The 20,034-nt window shown below is 25.4% G+C and overlaps 2 protein-coding genes across 2 annotated transcripts; both read left to right on the top strand.

The window, feature by feature from the left end:
- Positions 1-4,983: 4,983 nt before the first annotated feature.
- LOC149059509 (caspase-3-like) lies at positions 4,984-8,222 on the top strand. Its single transcript, XM_089216074.1, has 9 exons — positions 4,984-5,013; positions 5,271-5,515; positions 5,583-5,746; positions 6,662-6,806; positions 6,873-7,034; positions 7,121-7,350; positions 7,414-7,550; positions 7,663-7,772; positions 7,856-8,222. The coding sequence occupies exons 2-9, from the start codon at positions 5,381-5,383 to the stop codon at positions 8,021-8,023; spliced, it is 1,251 nt and encodes a 416-aa protein (XP_089072200.1). The 5' UTR covers positions 4,984-5,013; positions 5,271-5,380; the 3' UTR covers positions 8,024-8,222.
- Positions 8,223-15,282: 7,060 nt separating this feature from the next.
- Positions 15,283-19,430, top strand: LOC149059508 (caspase-3-like). The gene is made up of 10 exons (XM_089217834.1): positions 15,283-16,065; positions 16,135-16,207; positions 16,465-16,709; positions 16,777-16,940; positions 17,856-18,000; positions 18,067-18,228; positions 18,314-18,543; positions 18,607-18,743; positions 18,856-18,965; positions 19,049-19,430. Exons 3-10 carry the CDS (start codon positions 16,575-16,577, stop codon positions 19,214-19,216), a joined length of 1,251 nt encoding a protein of 416 aa, XP_089073960.1. The 5' UTR covers positions 15,283-16,065; positions 16,135-16,207; positions 16,465-16,574; the 3' UTR covers positions 19,217-19,430.
- The last annotated feature ends 604 nt before the right edge of the window (positions 19,431-20,034 follow it).

Below are 20,034 nucleotides of genomic sequence, written 5' to 3'. Positions count from 1 at the left end.
CTAATATTTTTTTCTCACATTACAAATTATAAGTTGCAACTGAAATATCATTTTGTAAGAAAACTGATTTATAGCTCTATATGAAGGACTAGGATAATTTTTAGTTCCATCTCAAGTTAAGATACAGTTACAATTACTAGGCACTTAAGACACATTTTCTAATTGAGGTGTGCTTAGTTTTCAAGTTAACTCATTTTCTGTAAAGGAACCAACCTCATTGTTCTTTAAATTACCAGTGTGTATCTACCCGAGTACCACCGAGTTGAAGTCATCAATAGCTGCTCATAAAACTATAGTGTTCATGCTAACAAAACTAAAACTACCAACCTATCTGTATAATATTCTCATTCATCACAAATCACACCTTTTAAGTACAAATAGATACTAGCTAATACCTACGAACAACTATTGACAAAAGCAGGTATTAGTCCTTGGCTCAATCTTGTTAAATATTGTTGGTATAATATCCCAATTCTACAAAAATATCAATCCGCAATGTATGCTGACAATACTGTTATCATAACAAAACATGAAACTATTTTATAAGCTTTATACATATATATATATATATATTTTTTTTTTAATTAAAAATTAAGTTAAATTAATCTGCATTAACTTATAATAAATTTAAAACAGTAAATAATTTTTAATATTAAATTTAGTAAACTTTTTTTCTAATATAAACAAAATATATTTATATTTATATTTTTTATTTAGGTATGTGTAAGAAGATATTAGTACCTATGAATTTACCTAAGATATTAGTACTACCTTACCCAGTAGTTGGTGTGATTTATATAACAAAAAACTATAAGTATATTCTAAAGATATATATATATATATATATATATATTATATAAATATTATTTAGTAATAATGAAGTAAAAATCAATCAAATATGCAATAAAAATTGTCAATTTGATTTTTTAATGAAAACATTTTTATTTTACTTTGAATTAATTAGGTTTTGTTTAGATAAATAAACAATTAACTTTTTATCATTTATATAATCAATTAAATTAAGCAAATATATTAATATTTTTTACCATGTCTGTAGGAAGGTACAATAAATTAATAATAACAGCATCAACTAAGATATCAAGAAATAGTCTTTATTTTTAATCATCACATTTTTCAAAAATAGTATTATTATGGCTAGACTAAAATTTAATACAATTATTTGTAAACAAATTTGTATTCACAATATAATTAATGGAATCATTTATTCAGTTTAAGTTGAAATATAAAAAAAAAATTAATAAACAATAATCATAAAAACCTAGCCATAAACATAAATGATTAAAAATTAACCATAACAATGTTACATATTAAGTTTATCTAGCTCTTCATAAAGTTCATGAACTTTTATAAATATACGGTTCTGACATTTTCTTCCAATATTATCAAGATAATTATATTTTTCAATTATATCATTTTTTTTTTTCTTTAAATCCATTATCTCTGTGTTTAATTGCTGAATATCTGTTGAATTTTTTTTTTGAATTTTGAGTTTTTTAATATTTTTTTTATTCAACGTAATTTCATATTTTCTATTGAATTTTTCTAATTCAAAAAGCTTTTCGTTTTCTGCATATTCTTGTTGAAGTTCGGCAATCTTGCAATGCAAATACGAATCCATGTTCTAAATGTTTTGAATAATTAAATATATTTCAATAAAAATAATATTTAATATGATATTGAATAAAAATTTGATGCAGAATATTGATTGGGAACATTGATCCAAGCATTAGTAAATATTATTTTATTTATAGAACAATTTTTCGTCATTGAATATTTGAATATTTCTGATATATTTATAGACAATTTATGTTTTGCATTAAATTTTAACTACTTATATAAATTCAAATTCTGAGAGGAGCAATGTCGATATTATGTTGGGGTGTTTTTATTTTTTATTTTTTACAGTAAAATTGCTTGTGCCGGGTTAAACAACTTGAAAATTTAAAATAATATTTCCCTCATAAGTTTTTATTAGTGTTCTTTACTAAAAAAAAAAAAAATTTGAACTTAAATTAAATATGACTTTATGAGCGTTTACAGATTAAATGTTGACAAACTTTGTCAAATACACAAAAAATTGAAAACTGTTTTGAGTTAGAAATTCATACAAAATTTTCTTTTTAAGTTTTTCTACCATTGAGAGATAAAAAGTTTATTGGAGAGTCAAATTATTTTTTTATGAGCGTCATAAGGTCTGTTTTGGTTGTTTTAATAGGAAATCGCTATATAATTCAAATCCTGACAAATATGCTATTTCTGAAGACAGACTATTAATACATTTGATGTAAAAGGGGATTTTTATCGAAATTACATGTTAACTGCTATCCTAATTATTTAGTTCAGTAGGTAATAAGTACTAATTAATATTTTGTTGAGCATAAGACACATATCCAGGTCACTTTGGTTCAAAAGTTTCTACAATTCAATTTTTTGAGTGTTTTAGAATGACAACAAAATCCTATCCAAAATATCTGTAATTAAACATATTAAAAAGACTAACAATTAAATAATAAATAATCAAAAATGTATAGATTAATATTATAAGATTAATTTAGAGTGTGAACAACATATGAAATTAGTTTCGATGCATTTTATCAATTTATTGTTAACTACTTAGAGATTTCAATCTGAAATCTAGATATATAAAAAATCAAAATTTGTCGAATCTTAAAATATTTAAAAAAGGTTTGATACTGCATATTATATGACAAATATTATTAGAATTGATAAGTATTGATTGTTCATATATCTAGATATCCAAATGAAATTTCAAAAATATATAACAACTATTACTACTATTTAACTATGAGAAACAAAATATAACATTTTTCTTTTGGAAAACTAATGCTGAGAATCATACCATTAATTATTAATAAAAGTATAATTTTTATAATTTAACAATAACCATACTCAAATTAATATAAGTTTTCATTCGTAATGCAAATTATAAAATGCCTATAATTTTGACGTTGACTGTTTAATAAATAAAATCAAAATTAAGTGAATAGCAATTATTTCATGGTTTTAATTAATTGTAACTACTGATCTCTCACTTTAATGTGTAGGATAATATTTAATTAAAGTAGACTAGAGATAGGAATGAAACAGTATAAGGTATATTTTGTTCGTGTAATAAAATAATAAACTGTATAATATATTTCCTCATCTCAGGACCATTCTTCAACACTATCTGAATTTGATAGGTAGCAGGGGCGTATATGGGGTGGTAGAGGGGGCTTGTGGGCTGCAGCCCCTCCCGAAATTACAGTCTTAACTGTTAACTATATTGTAGTTTCTAGGTGCTAGATAATTATTGTTAGTCGCTATATATTAATAGCCCACCCCAAAAATTATTTCTATATAAGCTACTGATAGGTAGTAATTATTATTTTGACTAGACATTGGCGCCCGAAGGGAGATACGCTGGAGCCATTTATCCCCAGCCACGATTTTTGGAAATTGTTTGAATTGACAAATAGTAAAGAAAATTCGAGAATTTTCTCAAATTCTAATTATGCCCATCACCCTAGAAAAACTTCTGCTGACGCCTATGACTCTAAACGCTATTTATTGACACATTACGCTATTAATTAATAGGTTTCCATATTTATCTGAACTGTGGGCCATTGGCGTGCAAACAAGACACAAATGGGGCCTAGGCCCCACTTGAAAGTGGAGTGGGTGTGGGGTTTTTTTATTTAATAAATATTGTCTTTTCATATAACTATATAGAGACCCGTAATAAAACATATTTTATTTGTAAGTTGTAACTCTTAGTTTTAGGTGGTTGGTGGGTGTAAAAAAATTAGCTTTGCCCCACATGAAAAAAGGGATCTGCACGCCACTGCAGTGTGTGGGCTGTCTATTTGTATATTAAAACCAGTGGTAACGATAGCCGATTAGAAATTAATAAAATGTTCAACTTACATAATTGTATTACAGTAACAGGAACACAACACCACATAAAATGAACTTCTCCTGAAAGATGATTAAAATTTTAATATATGTACTACGCATCCATAACAAAAATTATTACCAGATATTATTAACTAATAATTTCCACGATTTTTAACTTGTATTTAAACGATTTATAATAAAAATCTTTTCAAAGAAAGTGAACGTTACAAACACTGTAATATCGCAGAAAATGAGGTAGGTATTTGGACGACTGCTTGATACATAACAATCCAAGGACAGAAAAATACAATGGCCGCCAATAGCTGTAATTGTAATCCCTTAGCTCTTCTCTTAATCCACGTCAGCACGACTTATACCGCACAAATGATTTTATGGAAGAAAAAGAGACATTTGCAAATCGCCAACCTCACCACCAATTACTTGCCATGACGATGACACACCAATATATTTTAGTCCATGACAAAAAAATAACTAACAATAAGTACAGACAAGTGCAGTACGTTTTCTATCGGCAACAAAGCTATTATGCCCGATCAGTGTAGCCATCATGCTTTATACAATATCAATTGATATACCTAATATTTATAACCTAATTTTATTGTACATTAGGTCCGGAATCGTATACCTAATAGTTTATTCTAAACACGAAAATTCATTTATTAAATAAAACTAAAAATGTTGCGCAGTTGGAAGTAATTTAAATTTAAAAATATGATATAGGTTTGAATGTAACTATAATATCCTAAAAGCGTGATTAAGATTTTTTATTATGTTAACACTGATCCGGAGTACAATTTGTTGCCCATTTAATATCATTAATCCAAGACGAAGTAACAAGTTTTTTCATCGTGCATTAAACCTCATGTACCTAAGGATATTTAATTCTTAAAATATTTAGCTACAAACAGCTAACGCTCATCAGTTAGTTACAAATAACTATTAAAATGTTTATAATTTATAAAATGACTGCTAATTGATATTTTATATATATTTACTATCAGACTCGTGTACAGCATTGGCCTGAAATAAAATAGCCCAGACCACATTTCATAAAGCGCCTAACTTAACTTAAGTGTAAGTACATAATTTTATACTTTATTTATTTGTAATTAATTTAAATCCTTATATTGTAATTTAAAATCATAAAAATTTGACTTTTTAAACATTATCTTTGAAATAATAATATATTTTGAATCCTCCTACATTTATGACACAACCATCACTAATGTTTTGTAAAATCCTTACATTTTTTATAAAGATAATCAATTTCTTCATTCGAGTCAAGTACGTTATTCAATAGGTACTGTAGATTAACAATTTTTTTTTTCTAGTGTTATTAAAAATCACCTACCAAGATAACAATACATTAGTGTTCTACTTAATTTTGAGTATATACCTTTATTGGATTTGTTCAATAACAATTTATCACTCAAAATTTAAAATGGAACAATATCATCGAAAATTGATTAACAATTGCATGGCAGATTTAATAGCTGTTACTTCTGATTTACAAACTATTGTTAATAATTTGTTAGAAAAGAATATCATCAATGAATGGATGAAGAATTATATTTTAGTAAGATGTTTAATCTTAATTGTATTGTTGTTCCGTGTATTATATATGATTTACAAATGTTTTATAGGAAGATGAGGAAGGTCAGGAAGATCAAGAAGAAACAATCAAAAAAACAAAATTGTATGAATTAATTCAAGGACGGGGGCCAGAAGCATTTGCAGCTTTGTGCAGAGTATTAGAAGAAACAAATAACTTTAAGGCTTGCGAAATTTTAACATCCTCCAAAACAAGGTACTTCCTACTAGATATTCTTACTTATGTTAAACATTTATTTATATATTTAATCAAAAGAAAATAATTTATTTCTAATATAAAATATAATCCTGGGCCCAGTTTTCAAGTTTTCAAATTAAAAATTTTACCTTTTTTTAAACATAACAATAATATATTAATTGCATTTTACAGTTTTAAATAAATATGTGTATTAAAATAAATTGCTGTAAGTACCTATTTATATAATTAATACTTTAATCAATGATCAAATTCATCAAAATAATAATTGTTTTGTATTTGTTTACCTAATAGTCACAACTTTACTAAACGATAATAAAATTAATAACCTATCAAATAAAATTCAATTAAGTAATTATATGAATGAATAAAAATATTATAATAAGTGATAACTATTAATTAATATATAATATATGACAATGAGTGTACAAATGTGTGTAGACTTGGTAAATATGTTTTTGTGAGACTATGTTTCAACGTTTATTACCTAACTCAAGAATTTCAATAAGTATGACATATCTATATAGACCGTTAAGGATTTTAGCTTAAATCACTAATTATTTCAAAAACTAATAATGTTTTTTATTGAATTATAATAATATAATAAAGTGTATTATAGTACATTTATAGAAGTATACTATTTCTACTCTGAGCTTAATATTAACCACTAAAATATAATTTATTTATCTAATACATTTCAGGAAATAATTTTTCAAATATTTTTATTTTTTTTAATGTTCATTATTTAAGAAAATTATATTCCTTGTGAATGGTATTTAAGTAAAAGTTTTCCAATAAATTATTTAGTATCGATTATATAAGTTTACCATACTTATATTTATGTTCATTAAAATTTTATAATTTTATACTTTTATAATAATATCCATTATTTTATAATTTATTGACATATTTCAGCGAAGAAGAGGAAAAAAAAATAAGTTCAATTAAACAATTAGACACAACTTATGAAAAAGCCATGTTAGAACATGATGACTCATATGTAAAAATTCACCCTGACCACAAAATTATTTTAAATTATGCAGACAAGTTACCAATTCATGTTTGTTTATTTTAATACTTATGTTAATTGTTAAGACATAGCATCATTATTAATTAATTGTTATAGGTTTATCCAATGATATCAAATCCGAAGGGCCATGCATTGATTTTAAATATTAATAACCTAAAAGGTGAAAGAACGGAATTAGATGTTGATATGGCAAACTTAAATAAATTATTTAAATATCTTGGATTTGTTATTCACTCAAAAGAAAACTTAACTGCTAAAGTAAATGAGCAAATATATATTTATATGAAACGTAGAAATACATATCTTGCAAAACATTAACTTTTGAATTGTTTTTTTGTTTGTAGGATATTAAAAATGTTATCAATGAGTTCATGAATATATGCCATAGTGAAAAAGCTAATTCTGTAATTGTTTTTATAATGTGTCATGATGAAGTGACGAAAGACTCATCCATATCATCAGACATATTGACTGAAGATGGGATTACGATAAATACTAACTGGATGATCGAACAATTCATACACAAAAAATTATCTGGAAACATCCCAATGTTATTTTTTATTGATGCGTGTCGGTAAGATGTACATACATTTTTGAATTTTTGGTTTATACAATAAATACTTCTTTTTTACTTTAGAGGACAAAATAATGATTTTGGTTGGAAATACTGTAATGGTGAAAATAATCTCAATTATGGTGCTGATGTGTTCCCAATTGGAACAATTACTGACATACGTTATGAAGATGTATTCATAGCATATGCCACTCTTCCTGGTAAATCATATTTATTTTAAATGTAGTTGGAGTAATATAATCATTAATTATCATAATTGTATTACTTCCTTATACATATATAGTTCATTTAATGGCATATTTTTTTTCCTAGGGTGTACTGCAATACGTGATCCAATAGATGGGTCATTGTTCATACAATCAGTGTGTAAAGTATTTCGTGAAAATGCCTATAATACTGAATTGTCTAGAATGATGTGTTTGGTAAATAATATATTTCACATTTAAACATTGTTTACATCAATATTATCATAACAAGAATAACATCTGTTTTTCATGCTCTTTAGGTGGACATTGAATTAGATCAACTCATCACTGTTCAGCATGGGTTTCAAACAGTAGAATGGTCATGTAGAGGTTTTAACAAACACTTTTACTTTAATCCAGGTCGATATGACGATAATTCAGATAATGATTTTTCATTGACTTCTTCAACCAATCCTGCTGATGTTTAAAGCTGAATATTTTTTTCAAATGATTATTTAGTTAATTTTATTCAAGTCTGTATTTTTTTTTTTTTTTTTTTTTAGTGTCATAGAATTTATGATAATCAAAGATATATTTATAGATTTTTCTAATGTAGTTTTAAGTTGCTTTTTATAGTTTATATTCATCATATTTTTAACTAATAGATTATATCATAGTAAATGGATTTTTTTTTAATTAAAATTTTATTAATTATTGTTGGGCCATATATCATAGTTGAGTCCCAGAAGTTGTTCCATAAGTAGTTTAATTGTAACTCCATTTCCTACTATACACATGTTATTGGATATTGATGCCAAAAAATATTAGATTAAGAGGACCATGAAAATAAAAAATGTATTTTCACAATGATCCCCTTTAGATCATTTCCCCTAAAACTAATTAAATTAATTATTCAAAAGTACAATTTATGTGTTTATATAACGGATACAATGTATGTGGGTAAGGACGGTAATAGAATCTGTAATACATTGAATTATAATGACTATTATAATTATATATAATATATATAATTATATTGGACTTAAGTATATGCTTACATAACCAAATTTATGTCTTGAACTAACGTATTAGTAACGAATTTATTCGTTATACTAATCTTTTCTAGTAAAAATGTCACTCTCTATACATTATATTCATTATAATTCAATCTATTACAGATATCAAATTTATTTTCAGAAATAGTATCAATCTAAGCTTAATATTGTTTACCTAATTAGTTTTTAATTTTTCCCTGTAGTATCCTTCACTTTTTTTATATTTTAAAATGATATTCAAATATTCTTTTTATTAACTTTAGATAAAGCCTGGCAACTATCATATTTTTGTTAAAAACATCTCATTCTTATTTCAACGTATCGTAGCTTATTGCACCAATTTTCATTCTCAAAACAAATTTTCTTAGTAGTTGTATAACTGTAAATTAAAACATAAATTATAAACAAAAAAGCATTAAAACAAATCATTATCAAAGGAGGGGTCCTCATTGGCGTGTGACATCATACGTCTTGGACGCTCATTTTGTTCATTATTCATTCCATTATTTTTGGGTCCAGCAATCAACACTATTTAAATTTATTGCAATTTTTTGCTTTAAACAAATTTTTATATTTATTTAGTTATACTCTTTTGTATTACAAGACCTAATAGAATGTTATAACATAGGTAATTCAAATGAATAAAATATTATTATAATGCAGTGATCTTGTTGCCTACAAGTGTTGTGTACTAGGAAAAAGATGAGGGTTGATATTTGTTGTAAAATTGTTTATTAAATGTTTAAATTGAACACATACATTTATAACATAAATTGTAACATTGTTTTTGTCTAATTTGCTCGGTAAAATATTAATGGAGTAAGAAAATATTTATTTGTCTGTTTTCTAAGTCCAAATAACTACTGTTCGAATCAACCTTAGTCCAAATATTGATTTTAGAAAACAGAATGTCTTGAAGCCACTATAATGTACTAGGTCAAATCACGGTTGGATACAGGCAGTTTTGAGGGTCTCTTATATAGTAGGACTATATTCTACTCACATAAGCATTTTGGATATAGGTATCGTTTCTATGGATATGGTCTGTGAATGCAATCTTGTCAAAAATACTCTCCGATTTGAGTGTGCGTCCTGAATGACAACATTTCAATAGTCTCGTGTATTTTATTACTTAAAAATATTCATTATTTTGAATATTATTCTTTAGTATCTACTCTTAATCTTTCGTCATCATAATCATAAAAAAACTGCATCTAGAAACTCCATATTCAGGTAGAAATGGATATTTATTTCATGTTTTATGAAATTAAAAGTGTTACACTTCTCTGCGCCTTACTATATTTTATCATGTATAAATTGTATATATTAGTACATTATACAAATCAAATGAAGCAATTTTTAACATACAGCCTATTATTATAAAGTCTCATGGAATATTACTGTTTTAAGCAATCATCGTTTTTTAGAGAAAAAAAAATTTTTTTGCTTCTAGTTGATATATTTGGCCCAGATAACTTTATACATTTATACAATTTCATTTTATAAATCAAAAAATTGCTAATCAGATAATCAGCAAGAAGAGCTTATTAAAAAAGTTATAAGAGAAACTATTCATAAACACTAGTTGTATGGAATAGAATTGATTTACATTAACCATATATAAGTATCTCATATTCATCAATGGAGTAAAATGGCGTTTGCACGTTTTCGTAGGAAAGAGCCATTTTTTCAAAAAAATACAAAACTATGAATTATGATATCCAAGAGCCACACTACATGTTTGAACAACCTTTTTTTAGTAGGCAATAAAAACATAATAATACGTCTTAAATTTAGAAAATATGGAAAAACTTTATTTCATTAATTCATTATTATTTATATTTATATTATTATTATTATTATTGTTTATACAAATATAATATAATTTATATTTTACGGACATCGATATATTGATAACTATCCAAAAAGCCGCAGGTTGCTAGTTAAAAGCCGCAGGTTCCCGACCCCTGCTCTAAAATAATAAAACCATAGTAGCTGTAACAAATTTCCGTTCAACACCAGATGCACACAAAGTACTTATGTTATCAAACATTGAAATTACAATATATGTTTGTTGTTGTGGATTAACTTCAATCTTGACTTTAAGCTTGTGTAATTTCAGTACCAATTTAAAAGATTCAAATACTTTCAATCGAATATAGTTAATGCAGTATTTAAGTGCTATTGTACCAAGTTTAGTAGATTTATCGATGACTTCATAAATATTTTAAATATCTATGTTCAAATAAAGCACTTATAAGAATAAATTCTTCTTTCCATCTCTCAAGACTAGATGACATTTACCCTTCTTCAATTCCATTTCATACAAATAGTGTTTATGATTATTTTGTCCTATAACTTTTTCAAAAAGATCTTTCAAATTTTGAAATTTTTTTCATGGAGTTTTCCCTTGTTTCTCTGACTTAATTTATTCCTTCAGTAAGTTTTAAGGTAATTTGTTTTGTTTTGAGTAGGTATTTATCATAATTGGCCCTAAGTTATCTTCTTTCCGATTGAGTCTTGTCAATGTATTGTTGCTTTTTTACCTTTGACTGTTCAAAATTTTCAAATTCTTTGTCTAGATCATTCAATTTTAGTTCTAATATTTTTTTCTCACATTACAAATTATAAGTTGCAACTGAAATATCATTTTGTAAGAAAACTGATTTATAGCTCTATATGAAGGACTAGGATAATTTTTAGTTCCATCTCAAGTTAAGATACAGTTACAATTACTAGGCACTTAAGACACATTTTCTAATTGAGGTGTGCTTAGTTTTCAAGTTAACTCATTTTCTGTAAAGGAACCAACCTCATTGTTCTTTAAATTACCAGTGTGTATCTACCCGAGTACCACCGAGTTGAAGTCATCAATAGCTGCTCATAAAACTATAGTGTTCATGCTAACAAAACTAAAACTACCAACCTATCTGTATAATATTCTCATTCATCACAAATCACACCTTTTAAGTACAAATAGATACTAGCTAATACCTACGAACAACTATTGACAAAAGCAGGTATTAGTCCTTGGCTCAATCTTGTTAAATATTGTTGGTATAATATCCCAATTCTACAAAAATATCAATCCGCAATGTATGCTGACAATACTGTTATCATAACAAAACATGAAACTATTTTATAAGCTTTATACATATATATATATATATATATATTTTTTTTTTTTTAATTAAAAATTAAGTTAAATTAATCTGCATTAACTTATAATAAATTTAAAACAGTAAATAATTTTTAATATTAAATTTAGTAAACTTTTTTTCTAATATAAACAAAATATATTTATATTTATATTTTTTATTTAGGTATGTGTAAGAAGATATTAGTACCTATGAATTTACCTAAGATATTAGTACTACCTTACCCAGTAGTTGGTGTGATTTATATAACAAAAAACTATAAGTATATTCTAAAGATATATATATATATATATATATATTATATAAATATTATTTAGTAATAATGAAGTAAAAATCAATCAAATATGCAATAAAAATTGTCAATTTGATTTTTTAATGAAAACATTTTTATTTTACTTTGAATTAATTAGGTTTTGTTTAGATAAATAAACAATTAACTTTTTATCATTTATATAATCAATTAAATTAAGCAAATATATTAATATTTTTTACCATGTCTGTAGGAAGGTACAATAAATTAATAATAACAGCATCAACTAAGATATCAAGAAATAGTCTTTATTTTTAATCATCACATTTTTCAAAAATAGTATTATTATGGCTAGACTAAAATTTAATACAATTATTTGTAAACAAATTTGTATTCACAATATAATTAATGGAATCATTTATTCAGTTTAAGTTGAAATATAAAAAAAAAATTAATAAACAATAATCATAAAAACCTAGCCATAAACATAAATGATTAAAAATTAACCATAACAATGTTACATATTAAGTTTATCTAGCTCTTCATAAAGTTCATGAACTTTTATAAATATACGGTTCTGACATTTTCTTCCAATATTATCAAGATAATTATATTTTTCAATTATATCATTTTTTTTTTTCTTTAAATCCATTATCTCTGTGTTTAATTGCTGAATATCTGTTGAATTTTTTTTTTGAATTTTGAGTTTTTTAATATTTTTTTTATTCAACGTAATTTCATATTTTCTATTGAATTTTTCTAATTCAAAAAGCTTTTCGTTTTCTGCATATTCTTGTTGAAGTTCGGCAATCTTGCAATGCAAATACGAATCCATGTTCTAAATGTTTTGAATAATTAAATATATTTCAATAAAAATAATATTTAATATGATATTGAATAAAAATTTGATGCAGAATATTGATTGGGAACATTGATCCAAGCATTAGTAAATATTATTTTATTTATAGAACAATTTTTCGTCATTGAATATTTGAATATTTCTGATATATTTATAGACAATTTATGTTTTGCATTAAATTTTAACTACTTATATAAATTCAAATTCTGAGAGGAGCAATGTCGATATTATGTTGGGGTGTTTTTATTTTTTATTTTTTACAGTAAAATTGCTTGTGCCGGGTTAAACAACTTGAAAATTTAAAATAATATTTCCCTCATAAGTTTTTATTAGTGTTCTTTACTAAAAAAAAAAAAAATTTGAACTTAAATTAAATATGACTTTATGAGCGTTTACAGATTAAATGTTGACAAACTTTGTCAAATACACAAAAAATTGAAAACTGTTTTGAGTTAGAAATTCATACAAAATTTTCTTTTTAAGTTTTTCTACCATTGAGAGATAAAAAGTTTATTGGAGAGTCAAATTATTTTTTTATGAGCGTCATAAGGTCTGTTTTGGTTGTTTTAATAGGAAATCGCTATATAATTCAAATCCTGACAAATATGCTATTTCTGAAGACAGACTATTAATACATTTGATGTAAAAGGGGATTTTTATCGAAATTACATGTTAACTGCTATCCTAATTATTTAGTTCAGTAGGTAATAAGTACTAATTAATATTTTGTTGAGCATAAGACACATATCCAGGTCACTTTGGTTCAAAAGTTTCTACAATTCAATTTTTTGAGTGTTTTAGAATGACAACAAAATCCTATCCAAAATATCTGTAATTAAACATATTAAAAAGACTAACAATTAAATAATAAATAATCAAAAATGTATAGATTAATATTATAAGATTAATTTAGAGTGTGAACAACATATGAAATTAGTTTCGATGCATTTTATCAATTTATTGTTAACTACTTAGAGATTTCAATCTGAAATCTAGAAATATAAAAAATCAAAATTTGTCGAATCTTAAAATATTTAAAAAAGGTTTGATACTGCATATTATATGACAAATATTATTAGAATTGATAAGTATTGATTGTTCATATATCTAGATATCCAAATGAAATTTCAAAAATATATAACAACTATTACTACTATTTAACTATGAGAAACAAAATATAACATTTTTCTTTTGGAAAACTAATGCTGAGAATCATACCATTAATTATTAATAAAAGTATAATTTTTATAATTTAACAATAACCATACTCAAATTAATATAAGTTTTCATTCGTAATGCAAATTATAAAATGCCTATAATTTTGACGTTGACTGTTTAATAAATAAAATCAAAATTAAGTGAATAGCAATTATTTCATGGTTTTAATTAATTGTAACTACTGATCTCTCACTTTAATGTGTAGGATAATATTTAATTAAAGTAGACTAGAGATAGGAATGAAACAGTATAAGGTATATTTTGTTCGTGTAATAAAATAATAAACTGTATAATATATTTCCTCATCTCAGGACCATTCTTCAACACTATCTGAATTTGATAGGTAGCAGGGGCGTATATGGGGTGGTAGAGGGGGCTTGTGGGCTGCAGCCCCTCCCGAAATTACAGTCTTAACTGTTAACTATATTGTAGTTTCTAGGTGCTAGATAATTATTGTTAGTCGCTATATATTAATAGCCCACCCCAAAAATTATTTCTATATAAGCTACTGATAGGTAGTAATTATTATTTTGACTAGACATTGGCGCCCGAAGGGAGATACGCTGGAGCCATTTATCCCCAGCCACGATTTTTGGAAATTGTTTGAATTGACAAATAGTAAAGAAAATTCGAGAATTTTCTCAAATTCTAATTATGCCCATCACCCTAGAAAAACTTCTGCTGACGCCTATGACTCTAAACGCTATTTATTGACACATTACGCTATTAATTAATAGGTTTCCATATTTATCTGAACTGTGGGCCATTGGCGTGCAAACAAGACACAAATGGGGCCTAGGCCCCACTTGAAAGTGGAGTGGGTGTGGGGTTTTTTTATTTAATAAATATTGTCTTTTCATATAACTATATAGAGACCCGTAATAAAACATATTTTATTTGTAAGTTGTAACTCTTAGTTTTAGGTGGTTGGTGGGTGTAAAAAAATTAGCTTTGCCCCACATGAAAAAAGGGATCTGCACGCCACTGCAGTGTGTGGGCTGTCTATTTGTATATTAAAACCAGTGGTAACGATAGCCGATTAGAAATTAATAAAATGTTCAACTTACATAATTGTATTACAGTAACAGGAACACAACACCACATAAAATGAACTTCTCCTGAAAGATGATTAAAATTTTAATATATGTACTACGCATCCATAACAAAAATTATTACCAGATATTATTAACTAATAATTTCCACGATTTTTAACTTGTATTCAAACGATTTATAATAAAAATCTTTTCAAAGAACGTGAACGTTACAAACACTGTAATATCGCAGAAAATGAGGTAGGTATTTGGACGACTGCTTGATACATAACAATCCAAGGACAGAAAAATACAATGGCCGCCAATAGCTGTAATTGTAATCCCTTAGCTCTTCTCTTAATCCACGTCAGCACGACTTATACCGCACAAATGATTTTATGGAAGAAAAAGAGACATTTGCAAATCGCCAACCTCACCACCAATTACTTGCCATGACGATGACACACCAATATATTTTAGTCCATGACAAAAAAATAACTAACAATAAGTACAGACAAGTGCAGTACGTTTTCTATCGGCAACAAAGCTATTATCCCCGATCAGTGTAGCCATCATGCTTTATACAATATCAATTGATATACCTAATATTTATAACCTAATTTTATTGTACATTAGGTCCGGAATCGTATACCTAATAGTTTATTCTAAACACGAAAATTCATTTATTAAATAAAACTAAAAATGTTGCGCAGTTGGAAGTAATTTAAATTTAAAAATATGATATAGGTTTGAATGTAACTATAATATCCTAAAAGCGTGATTAAGATTTTTTATTATGTTAACACTGATCCGGAGTACAATTTGTTGCCCATTTAATATCATTAATCCAAGACGAAGTAACAAGTTTTTTCATCGTGCATTAAACCTCATGTACCTAAGGATATTTAATTCTTAAAATATTTAGCTACAAACAGCTAACGCTCATCAGTTAGTTACAAGTAACTATTAAAATGTTTATAATTTATAAAATGACTGCTAATTGATATTTTATATATATTTACTATCAGACTCGTGTACAGCATTGGCCTGAAATAAAATAGCCCAGACCAGATTTCATAAAGCGCCTAACTTAACTTAAGTGTAAGTACATAATTTTATACTTTATTTATTTGTAATTAATTTAAATCCTTATATTGTAATTTAAAATCATAAAAATTTGACTTTTTAAACATTATCTTTGAAATAATAATATATTTTGAATCCTCCTACATTTATGACACAACCATCACTAATGTTTTGTAAAATCCTTACATTTTTTATAAAGATAATCAATTTCTTCATTCGAGTCAAGTACGTTATTCAATAGGTACTGTAGATTAACAATTTTTTTTTTCTAGTGTTATTAAAAATCACCTACCAAGATAACAATACATTAGTGTTCTACTTAATTTTGAGTATATACCTTTATTGGATTTGTTCAATAACAATTTATCACTCAAAATTTAAAATGGAACAATATCATCGAAAATTGATTAACAATTGCATGGCAGATTTAATAGCTGTTACTTCTGATTTACAAACTATTGTTAATAATTTGTTAGAAAAGAATATCATCAATGAATGGATGAAGAATTATATTTTAGTAAGATGTTTAATCTTAATTGTATTGTTGTTCCGTGTATTATATATGATTTACAAATGTTTTATAGGAAGATGAGGAAGGTCAGGAAGATCAAGAAGAAACAATCAAAAAAACAAAATTGTATGAATTAATTCAAGGACGGGGGCCAGAAGCATTTGCAGCTTTGTGCAGAGTATTAGAAGAAACAAATAACTTTAAGGCTTGCGAAATTTTAACATCCTCCAAAACAAGGTACTTCCTACTAGATATTCTTACTTATGTTAAACATTTATTTATATATTTAATCAAAAGAAAATAATTTATTTCTAATATAAAATATAATCCTGGGCCCAGTTTTCAAGTTTTCAAATTAAAAATTTTACCTTTTTTTAAACATAACAATAATATATTAATTGCATTTTACAGTTTTAAATAAATATGTGTATTAAAATAAATTGCTGTAAGTACCTATTTATATAATTAATACTTTAATCAATGATCAAATTCATCAAAATAATAATTGTTTTGTATTTGTTTACCTAATAGTCACAACTTTACTAAACGATAATAAAATTAATAACCTATCAAATAAAATTCAATTAAGTAATTATATGAATGAATAAAAATATTATAATAAGTGATAACTATTAATTAATATATAATATATGACAATGAGTGTACAAATGTGTGTAGACTTGGTAAATATGTTTTTGTGAGACTATGTTTCAACGTTTATTACCTAACTCAAGAATTTCAATAAGTATGACATATCTATATAGACCGTTAAGGATTTTAGCTTAAATCACTAATTATTTCAAAAACTAATAATGTTTTTTATTGAATTATAATAATATAATAAAGTGTATTATAGTACATTTATAGAAGTATACTATTTCTACTCTGAGCTTAATATTAACCACTAAAATATAATTTATTTATCTAATACATTTCAGGAAATAATTTTTCAAATATTTTTATTTTTTTTAATGTTCATTATTTAAGAAAATTATATTCCTTGTGAATGGTATTTAAGTAAAAGTTTTCCAATAAATTATTTAGTATCGATTATTTAAGTTTACCATACTTATATTTATGTTCATTAAAATTTTATAATTTTATACTTTTATAATAATATCCATTATTTTATAATTTATTGACATATTTCAGCGAAGAAGAGGAAAAAAAAATAAGTTCAATTAAACAATTAGACACAACTTATGAAAAAGCCATGTTAGAACATGATGACTCATATGTAAAAATTCACCCTGACCACAAAATTATTTTAAATTATGCAGACAAGTTACCAATTCGTGTATGTTTATTTTAATACTTATGTTAATTGTTAAGACATAGCATCATTGTTAATTAACTGTTATAGGTTTATCCAATGATATCAAATCCGAAGGGCCATGCATTGATTTTAAATATTAATAACCTAAAAGGTGAAAGAACGGAATTAGATGTTGATATGGCAAACTTAAATAAATTATTTAAATATCTTGGATTTGTTATTCACTCAAAAGAAAACTTAACTGCTAAAGTAAATGAGCAAATATATATTTATATGAAACGTAGAAATACATATCTTGCAAAACATTAACTTTTGAATTGTTTTTTGTTTGTAGGATATTAAAAATGTTATCAATGAGTTCATGAATATATGCCATAGTGAAAAAGCTAATTCTGTAATTGTTTTTATAATGTGTCATGATGAAGTGACGAAAGATTCATCCATATCATCAGACATATTGACTGAAGATGGGATTACGATAAATACTAACTGGATGATCGAACAATTCATACACAAAAAATTATCTGGAAACATCCCAATGTTATTTTTTATTGATGCGTGTCGGTAAGATGTACATACATTTTTGAATTTTTGGTTTATACAATAAATACTTCTTTTTTACTTTAGAGGACAAAATAATGATTTTGGTTGGAAATACTGTAATGGTGAAAATAATCTCAATTATGGTGCTGATGTGTTCCCAATTGGAACAATTACTGACATACGTTATGAAGATGTATTCATAGCATATGCCACTCTTCCTGGTAAATCATATTTATTTTAAATGTAGTTGGAGTAATATAATCATTAATTATCATAATTGTATTACTTCCTTATACATATATAGTTCATTTAATGGCATATTTTTTTTCCTAGGGTGTACTGCAATACGTGATCCAATAGATGGGTCATTGTTCATACAATCAGTGTGTAAAGTATTTCGTGAAAATGCCTATAATACTGAATTGTCTAGAATGATGTGTTTGGTAAATAATATATTTCACATTTAAACATTGTTTACATCAATATTATCATAACAAGAATAACATCTGTTTTTCATGCTCTTTAGGTGGACATTGAATTAGATCAACTCATCACTGTTCAGCATGGGTTTCAAACAGTAGAATGGTCATGTAGAGGTTTTAACAAACACTTTTACTTTAATCCAGGTCGATATGACGATAATTCAGATAATGATTTTTCATTGACTTCTTCAACCAATCCTGCTGATGTTTAAAGCTGAATATTTTTTTCAAATGATTATTTAGTTAATTTTATTCAAGTCTGTATTTTTTTTTTTTTTTTTTTTTAGTGTCATAGAATTTATGATAATCAAAGATATATTTATAGATTTTTCTAATGTAGTTTTAAGTTGCTTTTTATAGTTTATATTCATCATATTTTTAACTAATAGATTATATCATAGTAAATGGATTTTTTTTAAATTAAAATTTTATTAATTATTGTTGGGCCATATATCATAGTTGAGTCCCAGAAGTTGTTCCATAAGTAGTTTAATTGTAACTCCATTTCCTACTATACACATGTTATTGGATATTGATATAAAAAATGTATTTTCACAATGATCCCCTTTAGATCATTTCCCCTAAAACTAATTAAATTAATTATTCAAAAGTACAATTTATGTGTTTATATAACGGATACAATGTATGTGGGTAAGGACGGTAATAGAATCTGTAATACATTGAATTATAATGACTATTATAATTATATATAATATATATAATGATATTGGACTTAAGTATATGCTTACATAACCAAATTTATGTCTTGAACTAACGTATTAGTAACGAATTTATTCGTTATACTAATCTTTTCTAGTAAAAATGTCACTCTCTATACATTATATTCATTATAATTCAATCTATTACAGATATCAAATTTATTTTCAGAAATAGTATCAATCTAAGCTTAATATTGTTTACCTAATTAGTTTTTAATTTTTCCCTGTAGTATCCTTCACTTTTTTTATATTTTAAAATGATATTCAAATATTCTTTTTATTAACTTTAGATAAAGCCTGGCAACTATCAT

The sequence above is a fragment of the Diuraphis noxia genome, unplaced genomic scaffold (assembly GCF_037042655.1).
Source record: "Diuraphis noxia isolate RWA-SAM2 unplaced genomic scaffold, SU_Dnox_SAM2 contig0001, whole genome shotgun sequence".
NCBI classification, from domain to species: domain Eukaryota; kingdom Metazoa; phylum Arthropoda; class Insecta; order Hemiptera; family Aphididae; genus Diuraphis; species Diuraphis noxia.
Note: the sequence above shows the minus strand (reverse complement) of the source record. Positions and strands in the feature narration are given on the sequence as shown.

What these genes read in the sequence shown, in the direction of transcription:
- LOC149059508 (XM_089217834.1), top strand. Translation starts at nt 16,575, where the DNA reads ATGGAACAATATCATCGAAAATTGATTAACAATTGCATGGCAGATTTA. An exon ending in GGATGAAGAATTATATTTTA is followed by an intron (nt 16,710 to 16,776) that starts GTAAGATGTTTA and finishes AATGTTTTATAG; the next exon opens with GAAGATGAGGAAGGTCAGGA. An exon ending in TTAACATCCTCCAAAACAAG is followed by an intron (nt 16,941 to 17,855) that starts GTACTTCCTACT and finishes GACATATTTCAG; the next exon opens with CGAAGAAGAGGAAAAAAAAA.
- LOC149059509 (XM_089216074.1), top strand. Translation starts at nt 5,381, where the DNA reads ATGGAACAATATCATCGAAAATTGATTAACAATTGCATGGCAGATTTA. An exon ending in GGATGAAGAATTATATTTTA is followed by an intron (nt 5,516 to 5,582) that starts GTAAGATGTTTA and finishes AATGTTTTATAG; the next exon opens with GAAGATGAGGAAGGTCAGGA. An exon ending in CAGACAAGTTACCAATTCAT is followed by an intron (nt 6,807 to 6,872) that starts GTTTGTTTATTT and finishes TAATTGTTATAG; the next exon opens with GTTTATCCAATGATATCAAA.